The sequence below is a fragment of the Pimephales promelas genome, chromosome 19 (assembly GCF_988280905.1).
Source record: "Pimephales promelas chromosome 19, fPimPro1.hap1.1, whole genome shotgun sequence".
NCBI lineage: Eukaryota > Metazoa > Chordata > Actinopteri > Cypriniformes > Leuciscidae > Pimephales > Pimephales promelas.
Window position 1 is genome coordinate 25,462,205 of NC_142787.1, and position 18,367 is coordinate 25,480,571.

General features: G+C 37.9%; 4 protein-coding genes across 4 annotated transcripts; 2 read left to right on the forward strand and 2 right to left on the reverse strand.

Moving 5' to 3' along the window:
- Positions 1-894: 894 nt before the first annotated feature.
- Positions 895-1,879, reverse strand: cldn3c (claudin 3c). The gene is made up of 2 exons (XM_089124006.1): positions 1,776-1,879; positions 895-1,682 (listed from the first exon to the last, which is right to left on the reverse strand). The coding sequence occupies exon 2, from the start codon at positions 1,653-1,655 to the stop codon at positions 1,011-1,013; it is 645 nt and encodes a 214-aa protein (XP_088980132.1). The 5' UTR covers positions 1,656-1,682; positions 1,776-1,879; the 3' UTR covers positions 895-1,010.
- Positions 1,880-4,825: 2,946 nt separating this feature from the next.
- cldn3d (claudin 3d) lies at positions 4,826-5,956 on the reverse strand. Its single transcript, XM_039693756.2, has one exon. The coding sequence runs from the start codon at positions 5,663-5,665 to the stop codon at positions 5,009-5,011; it is 657 nt and encodes a 218-aa protein (XP_039549690.1). The 5' UTR covers positions 5,666-5,956; the 3' UTR covers positions 4,826-5,008.
- Positions 5,957-10,293: 4,337 nt separating this feature from the next.
- cldnb (claudin b) lies at positions 10,294-11,484 on the forward strand. The gene has a single exon (XM_039693759.2). The coding sequence runs from the start codon at positions 10,392-10,394 to the stop codon at positions 11,034-11,036; it is 645 nt and encodes a 214-aa protein (XP_039549693.1). The 5' UTR covers positions 10,294-10,391; the 3' UTR covers positions 11,037-11,484.
- A 2,455-nt stretch (positions 11,485-13,939) lies between these two features.
- LOC120494543 (claudin-4) lies at positions 13,940-14,603 on the forward strand. The gene has a single exon (XM_039693757.2). The coding sequence runs from the start codon at positions 13,943-13,945 to the stop codon at positions 14,597-14,599; it is 657 nt and encodes a 218-aa protein (XP_039549691.1). The 5' UTR covers positions 13,940-13,942; the 3' UTR covers positions 14,600-14,603.
- The last annotated feature ends 3,764 nt before the right edge of the window (positions 14,604-18,367 follow it).

The window sequence follows — 18,367 nt, forward strand, 5'->3', positions numbered from 1 at the left end:
CATTCTGTGTCTTATAAATGTACTTTTCAATCCCCATCCTACTTCCCCTTGTCATTTATTCAGACTGTTTTTTTTTTTTGTCGGATCTGTCTGCCACCACCATTGGCAAACAGTACAGCTTGCATAAGGTTTGTATGCTGAGTGGTCTCTCTCAGAATGTGTTTTCACGTTACTGCCCCAATTGTAGAACAAATGGTCAAACAGGTACAACCACTCCAACAGTCTTTTGTATGCTGTAACTGACCATTTGTTTTATTTACCAGCTGTAATATTAAACTATTTACCACATGTTATGTGTTAACTATTTCATATTTCCACAATCAATGTTGATTGTATAAACGTAATACAACTGACACATATTAGTCACAGTAATAAAATTGTTATGAAATGCATTCAATCTTTAATCTCTGTAAAAAAAGATAATAAAACAATTGTACATAATAAAACAATTGTACAAAATGTGAGGAACTATTCAGATGTCCTCAAGAATAGACACAACTGAAGCCTAAATTTATATATATATATTCCATTTCTTTGTCTAATGGAATTTTCCTAAGCAAATACATGTAAAGAGCTAAAGTCTTCCTCTTCCTGTCTACATAGATTTGCGATAGACAAGCGACCACTTTAGCAAAACAAAATGCACTTCTCTACTTATTGAAGTTTGCTCGGCAAAGAATACAGTTATGCATTTAGGTATGAAGACATGAAACAAAAAAAGGTTGACCAAAAAACAGTTGAACAAAAAATGTACACAACAGCAAATAAAATAATATCAAACAGGAAATGTATAAACACAAAAATCCCTAATAAGTAAACCTACAAAACCAGCCCTTATCAGACACACACATTCACGCACGCGCCCACGCACACACACCAGTCAGTCGAAAAGCAAATATTGACAGCATCGTATGACCCTTCATTGCGGAGTCCATTGAGAAGTATCTTCACCCTTTGTGTGAGATCTTCAAATCTTTCTTCTTTGTTTTTCCCTACAAGCAACCAATGTTTTAAACATAGTCCTTCCTGTCATATCCACCATTGGTAGAGCGTGGAGCAGAGTAGCCCATTCTCGGTGGCTTGTAGTTCTTCTCCCGTGGAGGACAGGTGCAGCACAGCAATGCTCCTCCAATCAGTAACAGAACAGCAGCAGCAAACCCTATGTAGATGGATGCCCCGATCTCTCTTTGCTGAGCGGGGGACAGTAACGGGTTGTAGAAATCACGAATGATTTGGTTTGCAACCCAAGCCGCTGGAATGAGCTCCAGGATGCCGGCAAGAATGAACATGATGCCGGAGACGATCATGACCTTAGCCTTGGCTGCTTCATCCTCGATACAATTGGTGCATTTGGCGCCCATGATGGAGATCATCACGCCCAGAATGGCCAAGATGATGGCGATGATCGACATGGCTCTGGACGCCTGCATGTCCTGCGACAGCGCTAGCATGGAGTCGTAGATCTTGCACTGCATCTGTCCGGTGCTCTGTACAACACAATTCATCCACAGACCTTCCCAGGTGACTTGTGCGGTGATGATGTTTGCGCCAACGAAGGCAGAGACACGCCACATAGGGAGAGCGCAAGCGACAATGCTAATGATCCAGCCGATAATGCCCAGGGCAATGCCCCCGATCTCCATTCCCATCGACATGATGCCTGTTAGGTCAACTTTATTTACCTATAGGAAAAGGAGATATTAGTTAGGAATGAATTTTATACACAAATAAAAGCAGTACTTTAGAAGTTTTAAAAAGGGTGGAAGATCACTCACCAAGTGCTAAGACGTTAATGTAGATCTAAGCGTCCAAATCCTTCCTGTCTTTGTGTAGCCTGCGAAGGTGCTTTTGAAGCCAAGCAGCCTTTATATTCCCAAAGAGACAGGTGCACTGGAGGAGGACCTTAGTTTGATGACATAGGTAGATGTAATACAGGTTTTGTACACGTCACCTGCCTTCTATTGCCACAGCGGGGAGATGAACAATGCGTTGGTTTTTTCTTTCATTGGAAATTCAATTCCTGCTTACTTTGTGTGCAGAGAAACAGGCTCAGTCAGGAAAAGAACCTGGAAGCACAGGTCAATAATCAATGGGGTGGAAAAGAGGGATAATATTTCACACTGAATCCATTAGTGATGTCGCATTGGATCTCAAACTTTCTTTGGATTCACCATAGCATTGATTATTGGATCTTATTGACTGACTTTATATTGCTCATTGGGATTTTAACAGAGATTAATCCATTGTAACTTGTCTTCTTCTTAGTCTTCAGCATCATAAAACAGGGGGAAATGAACTTTGGTGATGTAACTAGAGGCTATCTTAGTGTCTGAATGATAAGATGTCTTTAAAGCTATTAGCATGTTGTGGAAACAACTCTCAAATGTTCTTAGGAAGTGCTGTGATTAGTGGCATTTGCATTAAAAAGCCTGCATGTTAGTCAGAAACACTGAAAATATAAATATAGACCATTTCACAAGATGTAAACAACACTGGTCCAGAAACACTTCCTGTTTCAGTTTGTAACTGTTTTCTTTATTTCACATGTAAAGAAAACATCTTAACGATGTTTGTTTAACTTTTTGATTCAGTTCTAAATGTTCTGTTGGTTGTATTTTATCTCAGCTTTTATGTAGTGTTAAAAAACTGAAACAGGAAGTGCTTCTGGACCAGTGTTGTTTACATCTTGTGAAATGGTCTATAAAAAGTTTAGGCCTTCTTTTCCCCCTTAGACAAATTATGTCAAGCGGTAATAGCAATAACACGTCATTCTGTAATTCTTAAACATCATTTTAGTTAAATGGGCTATATGCGTTTTCCTGAAATTTAAACTCGCGACTGACACCTGTGGCCAAAAAACAGAACTGCTCTTCCTTTATGCTCGCTCTTGCAGAGCGCGCTCGTACGTGCACACTTCACAAGTCATCTGCTGCAAGGAGGTCAACATTATGTTTATAGAGGTAAGAACAGTTAAATACATATATTGTTTGAGATAAGTGTTCCGTTTGCGAGTGTAGGCTACTTGCTGACTAGCAGTGGTGGGCTGGCAGAGTGATCTGAGGGTTTTCACCTTCACCGACGTCACGTTCTGGGCGGTAACCCGGATGAGCGGCCATTATGGAGGCACTCGGATGTAAACAACAGCATCTACTACACTGTTAATGTACACTGAACACATTGTTAAACTAAAAAAATCCGTGGTAGATGCGAACTCATATAGAGAAGGACCTTATTCATTTGCATAAAGATGGGCATCGGCCAGTTTTTTATCGCGCTGCATTTTTTCAAATGTAGCGCCGCCTGGATGTTTTCATAGATGTCTATGCCTATGGGATGCTTTGCGGAAAATACGTAACATGTCTTGAACGCGCACTTGCAAAAAACAGATTCAGTATTGCTCAAAATAAAAAACGGTGAAATGCAAACTCAAATATTGTGCAAACCTGCGATAATTAAATGTTAAATTTCACAAATGTCTTTGTTTCTGATCTTCGATGACCAATTCAGCCATACTAAGCAAAAATGACTATATAATATCACGTGGTGTGTTACATTTTTTGGTTTTTATATGCTTAAGTTCGTTTTAAACGCCCTTCTTCTGCATCGGATTCTTCTACAATCAGAATGTCAGCACAGCTGAAAGGTTTGTTTGAGCTGCTCCGTCTTCTGTACAGGTATGAATTTGCATTTCATTTCAGCTTGGCTTATTCAATTCACTTTTGACGTGAAAGGGCCTTTGCATAAAAAAAGCAGGTCAATAATATTCACTGGTCACTGGGGCGTGACGCTTTTCAAAACCTCTTGACTGAAAAATTTCTTCAAATAAATACACTGTAACTGTTTCAATTTCTCAAAACCTACAAATATAGTCTTTCCACCTCAGTTTACGTATATTAGATCGCTGCACGTCATTATTTTTTTTTAGACAAGTGAATACTTATGTGATGTACAAGTACAAAGTTTAAGAAGATTAAAAAAGATGTATCCATAATAAAAGTTTAAAAAGGGTTACTGAAACATTATTTCACCACACTGTTTTACACTGTTACCATTCTAACCATCTTTCAACATTTCAATTAAAACGTTGTTTAAAAGATTGGGCCCCTGCCCAGGGTTAAGCAATCAGTGTGGAAATCTCTGAATACATTATCACGCTCAACATAATGATACAAAATCTGAAATGAATACATACAGGATATATATACATATAATTGTGTTTTTAATAATAATCAGGAATTCAATTATAATTCAGTTAGACTTATTCAAATATAGATATTCTAATTATTCAGTGATCAAACAGAACTGCAAACACGCAAATGTGCACAATATATTTAATCTGACGAAACTTTGGGAGGTGCCTGCACATAGTCTCATTATTTCTCTGTTGTGTTGTCCAGTAAAACTTGAACTTAGGCCTTGAATCCAGTCTCGTGTTTGTGTCTCTCAAATCCACTTCACTGTAGATTCACAGTATTTTTTAACACATAGACTATAGAAAGAAAAAAAAAGATGTGGCTGTTGTTCATTGCTAAAGAGTTTCAATGAATAAGAATGAGAACGCCACTGAAATAAACATTAAACACAACTAAACATTAACAGAGTAGATTACAATTTAAGCAAAAGTATAAACATATTGGTACAACACAAGATTTTCCATTTCATTATTAGATAGTCCATTTTTATTATTTTAAGTCAAAGTATAAAAAAATATTATTTCCCGAACAACTTTGTTAAAAACTGTCAAAGAAAATAAAGCAAAAATAGCAAGTAAAAACACACACAAGACTACAAAAATAAAACCACTGACTTTTTCCCTTTATGAAACAACTGACAATTCGATTTATGCAACTTTGCTAAAATATGCTAACAAATAAAATAAAATTTGACATTGACAATGGACAATGAACAAAAAAGCATGTAGAAAAGTTCACATGGAGAAAAAGTAAACAAGATTTTTTGAGTCACGATTATCTTTATATGAAAGACTGACCGTAGAATTTAAAAGTCCTCAGACATAATCTCTCTTGTTGTAGGTGCTTGGAGCCACTGAGTGGTGGGCTGAGTAGGCTATACGACTCTGTGGCGGGTACCTCGTCTCCTCTTTAGGTGGGCAACTGCAGCACAGAATGGAGCCTCCGACCAGCAACAGAGCTGCCGCGGCCCAGCCGAGGTACAGCGAAGCCCCTATTTCCATCTTCTGTGCTTCGGGAACAACTGGGCTGTAGAACTCCAAAATAACGGTGTTTGCTGACCAGGACACGGGAATAAGCTGCATGACCGCAGCGGTTATGAAGGCGGCACCAGAGGTGATCATCACACGAGCTTTGGCACCTTCATCCTCAATGCAGTTGGTGCACTTGGCCCCTACTATAGCGACAAAGAGCGCTAGGACACCCACGATGATGGCCACCACCACCAAAGCGCGGGCCGCCTGTAGGTCTGCAGGAAGAGCCAACATAGAGTCGTAGACTTTACACTGCATCTGTCCGGTGCTCTGAACCACACAGCTCATCCAGATTCCCTCCCAGTACACCTGTGCTGTGACGATATTGGTGCCGATGAATGCCGTGACCCTCCACATGGGCAAAGCACAGCACACAATGCTGAGAAGCCAGCCAAGAACCGAGAGCGTGACGCCTATTAACTCCAAACCAAAAGCTGCCATGTCTCCGCACTTTCTGCTTTCAAATTCGCTTGGATCTCTCTTGTGCTCTCTCTGTTCACTGTGGCTTTCACTTCCTCTGAAGAAGTCCTTGAGACAATTACATCAGGAAATCCCCAAAATCACCAAAGGACTCAAGGATGGAGGTGGGTGTTGACACACTGAATCTCCTCTTCAAGGACGGCGGGAATGTTCTGTCCTGATAGAAGTTTCCACTTGTTCTGAGAAAAAGGGCTGAGTTACCTGGGTTCTGCATCAGATGATAAGGCGCGATCTTAGTATTGGTTAGCGCCCTCATAAAAAGGGGAGCTGCTCTCTGTGTAGCACTTAGACAATGTAGCCTCCGGTAAGTTTGTTTAAGCCAAAGGTTGGGACTATTTACCAATGTTAATAGATAACCCATTGTAGATGTGTAAAAATTGCTCTTTAATGGACAATCATTGACAACACCAATGTAAACACCTTAGTAAGTCTTAAAGTAGTAGCCTGGTTCACTGAAAAATAGTCAATACATTATCTATAAAAATATAGTTGTTGTCCTAAAAAGCCAAAATTCCATAATTAGATTTAAATGTTTCTTATGTAAAGGCGTAAGAGCTGCAAAGGCTATGGAAAATTCCTGGAAACTTAAAATAAGCAGTATCTGTTCAATCTAATCAAATCAATATTTCCGTTAATGTTCGTAAACTTCCTCAATGAAATAAAGATTTATGGCGCCTCACTTCTTAAGCAGTAAGAAGAGTTTAAACATACTAACTACTGAATTCAAAGTCCTACATCAATCTAGGTCACCTTTGATTGCAGGCCATAAAGTCTAGCCATAAAACATGTATTTAGAGAATTTCAGATCTCCATTTCCTGGTTGAAAGTAAAGAATTACATTTAGTGACATAACAAAAAAAAAGTAAGTGAAATTATAAGAAACTGCTACATCCCGTGTGTAACAGTGCGTAATTAAGAAACTTAGACAATGCTGTCTTTAGGAAAAATTAAAGCGCACGTTTTAGTTTTAAAAAATGCAAAACTGCTGAAAGAGACCAGTAAAGTGATATTGTGGTAACCCATTATGTAATGTCAGTATCTGTAGTAGCCTTTACAGTTACAGATAAATACATGATTCTTCAGATGTGTACACACTTATGAAATGTGGCAATGTTGAATATCAGAATTTACTCTTGTGAATGAATGTTAGCTACTTGTGCTGCCTACAAAAGCAGCAGTAACAGAATTGTTCAACCAAAGCACTAAAACTTTACTCGTGCATGATTACATTACATTGACACAGAAACACAGCCACAGAAAATCTTAGTTTATGGCTTTCACAAAATTATCATGGGAATGGAGATGAATTAAGTTTTTTTTTTTTCCTAAGTCATTACATTCATTTTCATTGTATGGCATTTTTTCCATATCAAATTAATAATCAGAACTTTATTTACTCTACAGTACTTTCGTTTTATGTTGTATTAGTTTAAACTTGTTATATTTTGGTATCTAATACAGGATTTGTGTATTTAACATTCACTATGCATTCCTGATAAGACAACAACATAAGAGAGAAGGGGTCGCCTGCATGTTTAATACATCAGTAAAACATGTTTTTGCATTGAAGTGAATGCACGTGGGAGATTTGGGGTGTAAATACATGACTGGCATCTGAACCATTTGATTAATCCACCAAGTTGATAATTAATCTATTTGACACAAGTAACTTTAACTAGATAGGCTATTCAACATGGCTTTGTCAAATAGGTAAAACTGGACACACACAGAGAGAGAAGTTAAAGAAAGATGTTAATAAATGTTGTAGCACTAAATCCGAAACCCATATAACATTTTATGTGAAGTAAAAAATAAAAGACTTGTAATATTGCCAAGTTACAAGACAGCCCGAAACCGGTTTGTGTTTGATAGGCGAGTATGACATCATCGGCAGTATGTTGGCGTGTACTTCCCTCTCAGAGAACACTGATTATATTTAAATGAGTTTCTGTGAGGCACGGCAGTGGTCATGACTAATGAGTTTCAGTGGAAAGATGTTGATGTTGTCCAGTGCTTCCTGTAGCAGTAGCACTCCATTGGCCACCACTTTTGAAATAGTTGTAGCTTAATTATTTCCAGAGTATTATTTCCTTTTTTCTTTTTGGTTACAGGTTGAATTGCTTACATTCACGAACCAGCAAGTATAGGCTACAAAACATTTACAACATTTCACAATGTTGCTTTTTAATTAGTAGCCTAGCCTAAAAAACATTCAAGAAAAACTAAACCTATTTATAAAATATAAACCAAAGTAAAACGTTACAGAGACTAACAGAAAACGTTTTGAACATGAGTAGCCTCAGACATCACGTTATTTGTTTTATTATAAGTGTAGCCTACTGAAATAGAGACTTTGAACTGTCACACGAGACTTACTAACTAACTCAAACTAACTCGCTTGCAAAGGGGGTGTAAAAACCACACTTAAGACACGAAGGCTAAACTTCCAGTCACGATAAATGATATAATTAAATTTGTTTTGAAAGTATACTGTCTATGAGTTTCCCCTTCCATTTCCTGGTTGTTGCGATATGTAGCCACTAGTGGGCATACATTTACCATACAAAACATCTTCCAAGCACATGTAACGCATAATAAGCATTTATTGCTACAATGAAATATTCAGTTGACTTATAAGTAGGCACAGGCCTACAAATGATTAAACTGTAGGCTAAGTTTACTTTCTGAATTGCTAACTTTTGAGTAGCCAAGTCTATCACAAGGATGTCTCTGTTTGACTCAAACATCATGTTATTTTTTCTGAATGTGATTGAAACAGGGGAAGATTTAAGGAAAACAAACACACATGAAACACCCTTTGCCTGGGACACCATTTTTAATTTTCCGTTATATGTTTTTATTCCTTTCATTTGCTGTTCACAGTGTAACGCCATCTGTGATTCTTGCTATATTAGAGCCGCGTTTATAGCCTATCATTCAAGTGTAGACCATTTCACAAGATGTAAACAACACTGGTCCAGAAACACTTCCTGTTTCAGTTTGTAACTGTTTTCTTTATTTCACATGTAAAGAAAGCATCTTAAAGATGTTGGTTTAACTTTTTGATTCTGTTTTAAATGTTCTGTTGGTTGTATTTTATCCCAGCTTTTATAGTGTTAAAAAACTGAAACAGGAAGTGCTTCTGGACCAGTGTTGTTTACATCTTGTGAAATGGTCTATAGCCTATATAAATTTGATATTTTATTATTTATTCCTCTGTTAATGTCAGTTAAACCGACTTGTTGCTGCAAGGATCTGAGCTGTTCAGTCTTGCCCAGGCAAATTGTCAACATTCACCTGTTCTCCGGCAGAAAACCAGTTTGACCAGTTCCAGGTGGGTGCAGGTGCATTTGGGCGGCTCCTCCCCTACAGTGTCAGCTAACTCTTGAGAAATAGTTGCCATGGGAAATACTAACGTGCTAAGACACTTTGTAAATATAGCATATTTGTTATGTCATGTGTCAAATCCAAGTAAAAAGTTTTATTGAGAAATATTTGACCCGAAGTGCGATGAGATAATGGCCAAGTTACGGAAAACATTCCTAAAATCAGTTACGCGTCTGCTCTATTGTTGTGTCATATGAAACCAGCCGCCACTTTCTTGATATTTTGTTGACCGAGGGAGAGCAAACTTTAACAAAGAAATATTATCAAGGTCCTACTGTGTTTTCCTAGAACAAAATCCCACACTGTGAAATGCTATTTGTTGAATTTGTGGTAAATAATACAAAGATTTTTTTTAAGTAGGCCCATGTTTTACAAGAAAATACTAGGCTATTTAGTCTTTTTACTTCAAAATGTCATGTTTAATCTAATGTGTTGCTTGCCGTTTCTTTGTAATCATTGAAAACAGTTGAAAAGTTGGCTAAATCCTACACCAATTATATATATATACACACACACACACATTCATATATCCACTTAGTATATGTTTAAGAATAAAAATAATACAGTAAAAATATAATAAAAAATAATTTATTTTATTCATTATAAATATATTTCTATTTTCCTAATTAATTATTTTAATTATAAAAGAGATAAGTAAAATAAATATATAATAAACAGAATATTTCTTTTATAATTAATATAATTAAGAAAAACATAATAATATTTTTAAAATAAAAATGGATGTAATTTAATTTATTAATACGTTGTATATCAGTTTATATTAGTTTATCTAGTGACGAGTTTCGACTGCCAGCACTTATTTCACATCGTTCCACAACATTTATTGTGTGTGTGTGTGTGTGTTCTAGGAAAATGATGATCTGATCACTTCCTGTAAGGGGCACTTCCTGTCTTTTTGGTCCCTTAATTGTTTTCATACTTCTGCAGTACACATGTTCTTGATATTTTTCACAGACCCCTCCATAGATTTTATTACATAGGCTATATATTTTAAAATTTTGAAGTGTAAACAATAGAGTAAACCATATAAGGAGCTGTGTCCGCAATGAAAAAATGTCAAGGGAATGACTCATTCAAGTCTAGATTCGGTCGGATCCCATGAAGTAAATACAAAACCAGCAGAGCAGGTAATCCGTTAAATCCCACCTCCAACACAGGCTCTTTAAAGCATCAGCTCCAAAAAGTTCAGCACACACCCTCTGAGACATACACTTGTAAGCAGTGCGAAGAGAGCTTCCTCAAAACAACAACAACAACAAAAAAAAGAGAGACAAAGGTCATGGTGTCTGCAGGGCTTCAGTTACTGGGCATCGCCCTGGCCATCATAGGATGGGTGGGTGTCATTTTGGTCTGCGCTCTTCCCATGTGGAAAGTTTCAGCTTTCATCGGGAATAACATCGTCACGGCACAGATATCATGGGAGGGAATCTGGATGACCTGCGTCGTGCAAAGCACCGGACAGATGCAGTGTAAAGTCTACGACTCCATGCTGGCCCTCAGCTCAGACCTTCAGGCCGCCCGCGCTCTCACCATCATTTCAGTCGTGATCGGGATCCTGGGCATCATGCTGGCGATTGCTGGCGGCAAATGCACCAATTGCGTTGAGGACGAGAGCTCCAAATCCAAGGTCGGTATCACTGCCGGGGTGATTTTCATCATTGCTGGGGTGCTGTGTCTGGTACCGGTGTGCTGGACGACCCATGTCATCATCCGGGACTTCTACAACCCCTTGGTGTACGAAGCACAAAAGAGAGAGCTGGGGGCAGCGCTTTACATCGGCTGGGGGGCCTCCGCCCTGCTGATCATCGGAGGAGCTTTGCTCTGCTGCAACTGCCCACCAAAAGAAACTGGAAAATACACCGCCAAATATAATGCTACCCCTCGCTCTGAAGCCTCTGCACCCTCTGGCAAAAACTTTGTGTGAATGATCTACTCTAAAATGGACTCTACAGTGCCTATTATGTTTACAATCTTGGTTTGTCCAGGATGTAGCGGCTCAAAAAGAGTTTGCAGCAGGGATCATGAGGACTTGAAAAGCAGTCAATGAAACACTGATGCTACAAGTTTTCTAAATTTTTCATTACATATATATATTCAACAAAAAGACAACAAGGACAATGGGGAACCACATTTTTAAATATGCAGTTAAAGGAGGCTAATCTGGAAATATGTATTAAGTATGATCAAATTTTCCTTTCTAACTACTGTTTAATGTGGTCATGTGTGTTTTTTTTTCACATTTTTTTTTTTTGCAAGTATTTTTCAGCATTTATGAAATTGTAAATATTATTGTTTTTTATTGCAAAAAAGTATTTTTTTTCTGATACAAAGGTCTGGCTAAATGAAAAAAATAAAACAATGTTTGTATCTCACTAGTCTTTTGGACTATTTGTCAGCTGTATTAAATGAATTTGCATGGGCGTTGACATGGGTGTCATATGACAGGCTTCCATTATATATGTCAACCTGTGGAACTTCGATTTCAAAAGAGTCCCACAACATTCTCAAAGGGAGTTGACAAAAGAAAAAAACAGAACAGGTGTGGTTTTTCAGTTCCACGAAATCGACAAGACTGAACACGATCAAAGGTTTGGCTTGTGTTTACTCAGAGCTGCTAGTAATTATAACCAATTTGTTTTTCAACAAAACAGATTTAAGTGTGAAAGTCTAGAGCAACCTGAGGTGTGCATTTAGAATTTGTGGGAGCAAACAGTACTCTCCTACTTTCCTACTCTCCTATTTAGAATTTGTAGGAGCAAACAGTACTCTCCTACTCTCCTACTCTCCCATTTAGAATTTGTAGGAGCAAACAGTACTCTCCTACTCTCCCATTTAGAATTTGAGGGAGCAAACAGTACTCTCCCACTCTCCATGACCAAGAATTGAACAAACTGAGGGCTATAAATACAAGAGGCAAACGAGGGAACTAAATGAACAACGGATGAACTTAATTAGTAAATAATGGCACCCAAGTGGGTATTACAGGATATAGTTGCCAATGGTGGTTACTATGTGAAATCAATTATAACGAATATTCATCATGTGTGGTTACATGTAATTTACGTAATTGTTCTTATAAACACACATTTAATTTCGGTAGTTCTCAAAACCCAAATACTGTATATTGCTGAAATGAAAATCTATAGGTTTACCAAATGATTCATTGATTAACCATTAAGATCAGTTGGATTAAATAATAGACAAATGTATCCACAAGTTTCCGAGGGGCGCTCCTGTAAAAAATAAAGTGGGTGAAACTTCCGGTGACGCGGCGGAAGTAGCATTCCAATGGTATTTTGTGTGTTAGTTAGCGAAGAGGCTAGCTGTTTTTCTGAGAATTATTTTACTATTTAAAGACGCAAATCTTTATGAGAGATGTCGTTACGGAGCTCAGGGACAACATGTGCTGCTCGCGGTTGTATGTATAACCGGACTAAACTAATTTAGTGGCTTAAACGGGATTGTTTTGAACATAAGCTGAAAACGAAATCAGAGTGATTCTGCCAGAGCCCGTCTCTGATCCTGCCAACGACTGTAGTTTCCATCACCTCCCAAAAGACGACGAATCTTCCTGTGTACATTTGTTTAAATTCTTAATGTTCTATAAACTCTATCAGCATGTGTTTGGCTGTTTTCTACTGATGTTACACCTAAACTCAGGATCAAAGCCTGTGTTGACAGAATACCAAATGTGCCAGTTAATGTATTCAAGCAGCACATTCATTTATAATTTTGAATAAACTCCAAAGCACAATGACTAAGTGTGTATTTTTTATTTTAATTGTTTGTCAGCTCACACAACTGTCTGTCACCATGCCTTGATGAGTATTGATTATTAATAATGTTATTATAATACTCCCAATCAACTACTGCGGAGGGTAAAGGTACTGTTATTTCACCCTTTTTAATTTCGTTGAGGTTGTGTTCCCACATCGTTAGCTAGTTTGGATCGCTATAACTTGAATGACTGTCAACTGTTGAATGAACGAGTGTCAAGCATGTCAAATCGCGCTTTGTTTACTTCCAACCGGAAGTCGCGCCCACTTTTGACGCAAGGCCTCATGGGGCGTAGGAAACTTGTGGATTAAACTTAACAAAAAGTTTGATAGTAATCAAAGTTACTGTAAATGAAACAATAATGTAGATATTTGTGAATTGTACTGATGAATTGTACTGAAAACATGATGAAAGAGTTTTGAAAATGTACACCTTACTTGTGAAAATAGTACCAAAGCGAGTAAAAAAAAAAAAAAAAGAAGGAAAAACCATAGTGGACATTATTGAGTGTACTCCTTCAATCCCACAATGCACCGCAATAACGAGTCTACAACTGGTATGCTAGAATACCCATGATGCACTGTGAGAGTCGCACGTCGAACGAACAATTCCAGAAGATGCCGTCTGCCACTAAATCATTCATCCATTCATTTTTCAATGTGGCTTATCATAAATTAAATTCCTATAATTTCCTTTTTACTTGATTATTAAAGTTCAAGATAAATCTTTTAATTTTTAACATACATGTTACAATTTCTCTCTTTTCAAATTTGCCCCAACCCAATACAAACAACAAAAAACAAAATAAGAATAAAATGGTGAAGCCCATTACAATGTGAAGCTATTTCTCCAGTATACATATACTTTTCAGTGCTTTTTAAAATTCATCTGGACTGTCAAGGGGATTCTCAAGTTGTCTCTCTTCATACAGCTCACACAATAGTCAAAGAATATCAAATGTCCGGTTTTCTTTTTATGCAAGAACTCCGCCCAAAGTTTGCGGACTATAAACCCTGACAAATAAAACTTCTCAGACGCTTTACGCAACCATCCATGACCAGTGACCTGTGTCCGGCAACAATGGCTTCTCAAGGCATCCAGATCCTGGGCATCATGCTTGCCATGATAGGCTGGTTGGGGACCATCATCACCTGTAGCATGCCAATGTGGCGGGTCACAGCCTTTGTTGGACCGAATATCGTCACGGCACAAATCATCTGGGAGGGTTTGTGGATGAGCTGTGTCGTGCAGAGCACCGGACAGATGCAGTGTAAGGTTTACGACTCCATGTTGGCTCTATCACAAGACCTGCAGGCTTCCAGAGTCATGGTTATCATCTCCATTATGGTGGGCGTCTTTGGATTCCTCATGGCTGTGGTTGGAGGAAAGTGTACCAACTGCTTGGAGGACGAAACAGCCAAAGCTAGAGCGTGCATCGTCTCAGGGGTGGTTTTAATTATCGCTGGTTTTCTCCTCCTGATTCCGGTGTGCTGGTCTGCACACACTCTTATCAGGGACTTTTACAACCCTTTAGTTACAGCAAGCCAGAGGCGGGAGCTTGGAGCCGGGCTCTACATAGGCTGGGCATCTGGAGGCCTCTTGTTGCTGGGTGGTGGGCTTCTTTGTTGGAACTGCCCGTCCAATGACAGACGGCCCTATGCGGCATACTCACATGCGAGATCTGTGACCCCAGCAATGGATTACGTGTGAGAAAACAAGCATAACTTGAAGATATATGGCAAGCAAGCCACTGTGCAAAATGACTCATTGCACACGTCACGTAAATTACAACTTTGTCACTTGTTAAACGCTTGAAAATTACTGAATGAAAGGTGATGAATATGAGTTTACAGTGTTCATTTACAATAAAATGTGATATAAAATTGTGTTTGTGTGTGATTGACTATGAAATATGAACATTTTTTACACACATGCGCACGTGTAAACACGTGATACCATTTCACAGCTGCTGATTTTTCTCCATGCACACATAAAGTAAGTGATTTTCGTTGTCAAGGAGAAACACTGCACTCCAACTACTGCAAAATATTAAACAAGCTCAATCATTAATAGCAGAGCCTTGTTACAAACATTTTAAACAAGCATATCATATCTCTACAGGAATTTTACCACACAAGAAATATGACAAATAAGTGTTGTTTTTGTGGGTCAACGACAAGTAAGGATGTCTGAAATGGTAAAAAGGATATTTAAAAAAATAAATATCCATTTGGACATGACCGTATTCATGAAGGTTACATTTTTATTATTTAATGTTGGATAACACTCAAAAAACTTAGCCTAAGTGGTGTAACCATCAAGTAAAACATAGGCTACTTACTTTTCGAGTTTATGTATGATTAATTTGACAGGAATATACATGTCAAAATAGGCTATATTTTTATTTAAAAAAGGTGAATGACCTTCACACACAGCCCGTCATGCAAGGTCTAAAGGGTTCCACTTTTTTTAAATGCCATACACCATTTTTAATATTGCATATAGGCCTATATTTTTTATATAAGAAGAAATAATCTACAGTCAGTCAACAAGCTCTGCACCGCACACATAATTTATCAAAATGGCAGAAATTGAAAATGTGTTCATCAGAGTCGAACTTCTTAAGGCGTCATTATGCTTCGCGTCAACTCCACGGGGAGCTACAAATGCTCAAAAAGCACATATAAATGCCATTTGTAAAAAAAATTTTTTGTGAGTTTTATATTTTTTGTGAAACTCTTAACATTTATTTGTAGATCAGAATCTATTTATTTGGAATAATGCAACAATTTTACCCCCGGCTTAACGCTGACGCGCTGCTCAAGTGCCGCTCACTAAATGCGTCTTTATAGCACGCATGTGTATTGTCGTGTAATTTATACGCTAAAGTGAGTTTTTACGTGCATATGATACCCATTGGTTGGTTAGGGTAGGTTTAGGTGTGGGGTGAGGTGCGTGTGTATTCAACGCATTCTCATCCCAAAGCGCCATATACAACGCTTTTGCAAAAGCGTAAATATCCAACGCACATGGCACCCTTTACGTCTAATGAGACGCTTCGGTTATGGTTAAGGTTAGGGATAGAATTAGTGGTGTGGGGTGCGTGTGGATTACACGCAAATGAACTGCGTATCAAATGCACGCGAAAAACTGCGTCTCATATGCACGTAAAAACTCATTTTCGCGTATAAATTACACAACAATAGACGATGCATGTTATAAAGACCAGGGGCGATTCTAGGATTTTCCTTTTAGGGGGGTATGACGGTATGATTAAAAAAAAAAAATTAAAAAAAAAACAAGGTAAAAGTTTAATTTAGGGTCTAATGCTAACTTTCATTACCATGCACTTGCCGGGTTTCATAATCACTGTAGTCCTGGATTTGAGTTATGGTAACTTAGTTAGGAGGGTTCGAATTAAAATTTTTAATTCTCTGGACTATATGTCCATTTTAAGATGTTTTGAAGGCATTTTTTTTTTTTTTTGATAAAACCATGTCAGTGGGCAGCTGATTATTTTTCTCCCCTCATCAGCATCACGCTCTTTGTCTCTTTGTTTTTCTCTTGCCCTGTCTCTTCCCCTATTTGTCAATACCTGCTGCTCTCTCCTCATCTCGCTTGTCTCCTCATCGTGCCCTTTCTCTCCCCATCCTAAAGCTGAGCTTTTTTATTTACTAAAGGCTACAATTTGTATTATATTTTCAATATGTACACATTCATTATTAATCATGTACCTTACATGATGAAAACGGATTTGTTAACGTTTCTTGTCAATGATATTAAACGAATTATTACATTAGGCTGACGTCACATGCCTAATTTCAGTTCAAAAGGGCGAAATTAGATGAAACTATATATTAGTTTTCCTGATTATTTTTTGTTTATCATTCGTTTAACATTTATGACCTCAAAAAACTGTCAAATATATAACGTTATAAGTTTAGCTACTTACATCTCGCACTTGCCACTTGCCCGTGCACTGAAGTCGAGTCTTGCTGCTAAAATTCGTGCTCAGCTTCTGTGAATGTAGGGTAGGACGGGTACAGTTGAGACACCTTAAATAACTTGCGTGCGCAGCCAGCAAAAGTTGTGATTTTTGCTGTGCACATGCGTATTAGTATCCTCTTTGATCGTGGGAAATTTGATCAATGATCTCTGATCCAAAGATATTGGCAAAAGTTTTTTTTCTAAGACGTTCACTTCACCATGCACACTCCACGATGAATAGCTCATCACTGTGTGACTGTTAAACGTAACTGGTATAATCACAAACGTTATTCTGTCCCTAAAAAGGGGCATATTTCATGGCATTGTGTCATGGTCACTGCAAAATCTAGAGAAATGTTCGAAGCGGGGTACAGTTGAGACACTACTGTCTCAACTGTACCCGCAATAGAGTTCAATTAGGAAACACACTGTTTGGTTGTTCAGTGCTATGATAACAGGTTAAATATCATAATTAGCCAGCATAAGCCGCAAATGAAATAAAAATTTGGTATTTGTGATAATTAAACTATTATTAATGAATATATAAAATAAATTGTTTCTGTTTTATCAAATTTAACCAGTCCCAATTAAAATAAAATTAATGAATTTGAATGGATGAATAAACAAACATGTTGCCCAATTGTTATTTTTTTATTTGACTTTATTTATTATATTTTCAATGAACGATTAGTTACCTTTACATCATTAAAAATGGGTGTCTCAACTGTACCATGGTATGGGTACAGTTGAGACAAAGTTGAGACAAAAAACAACTTATTTTTATGAGCTAATTGTGGAAAATATAAACTACTTATGAGTAATATTGATTGGTAATATCTTAGTCTACAAGCTAATGAAATGTCATGTGGCAATGTCATGAGGAAATTCACGTCTTTTCAGTATCTATTTTTGTGTGAAAAATTAAAACACAAAAAGTGTCTCAACTGTACCCAGTCTACCCTACTGTAAAGCCCGCCTACTTTGATTTGATTGGTCATCTCAAATATTCTGACATTGACCAGCAGTGACAGACCAATGGATGAACACACGCACAATTTCCTCTCTTTTTGATGCGCTCTCTGCTCGGCGCCACTGCGGATTTAAGATGTAGAACGCGCTGAATCTGATTAAAAGATTCGACTGAAGCGAACACGAATTTGTGTAGCATATTAATCACAGATTTTTAGGGGGGTTAGGTATAAATTTAGGGGAAGAACTAAAAAGGCTGAAGACCCCCTAAAAAGGGCCTAGTGACGCCCCTGAAAAGACGCATTTGCGTGAGACCAGGCTGTCCGTTTGCGCTTGTAGTGTGAAATGGCCGTTATAATAGTGCGCAATTACGACCGGGGTGACAGCGAACCACCCCTCAGATCCGCCCCGCCCCTGGTCTGAAAGCAATTAGGAGGAAAGAAGGAAAATCCTCATCAGCTGAATCAAATCACATTGTTTAGAACCCAACCGCGCCTCTAAAAGCCACTATAAATGTATCTT

Excerpts from the sequence above, each read along its gene's own strand:
- cldn3c (XM_089124006.1), bottom strand. The coding sequence starts at position 1,655 with ATGTCGATGGGAATGGAGATCGGGGGCATTGCCCTGGGCATTATCGGC.
- cldn3d (XM_039693756.2), bottom strand. The coding sequence starts at position 5,665 with ATGGCAGCTTTTGGTTTGGAGTTAATAGGCGTCACGCTCTCGGTTCTT.
- cldnb (XM_039693759.2), top strand. The coding sequence starts at position 10,392 with ATGGTGTCTGCAGGGCTTCAGTTACTGGGCATCGCCCTGGCCATCATA.
- LOC120494543 (XM_039693757.2), top strand. The coding sequence starts at position 13,943 with ATGACCAGTGACCTGTGTCCGGCAACAATGGCTTCTCAAGGCATCCAG.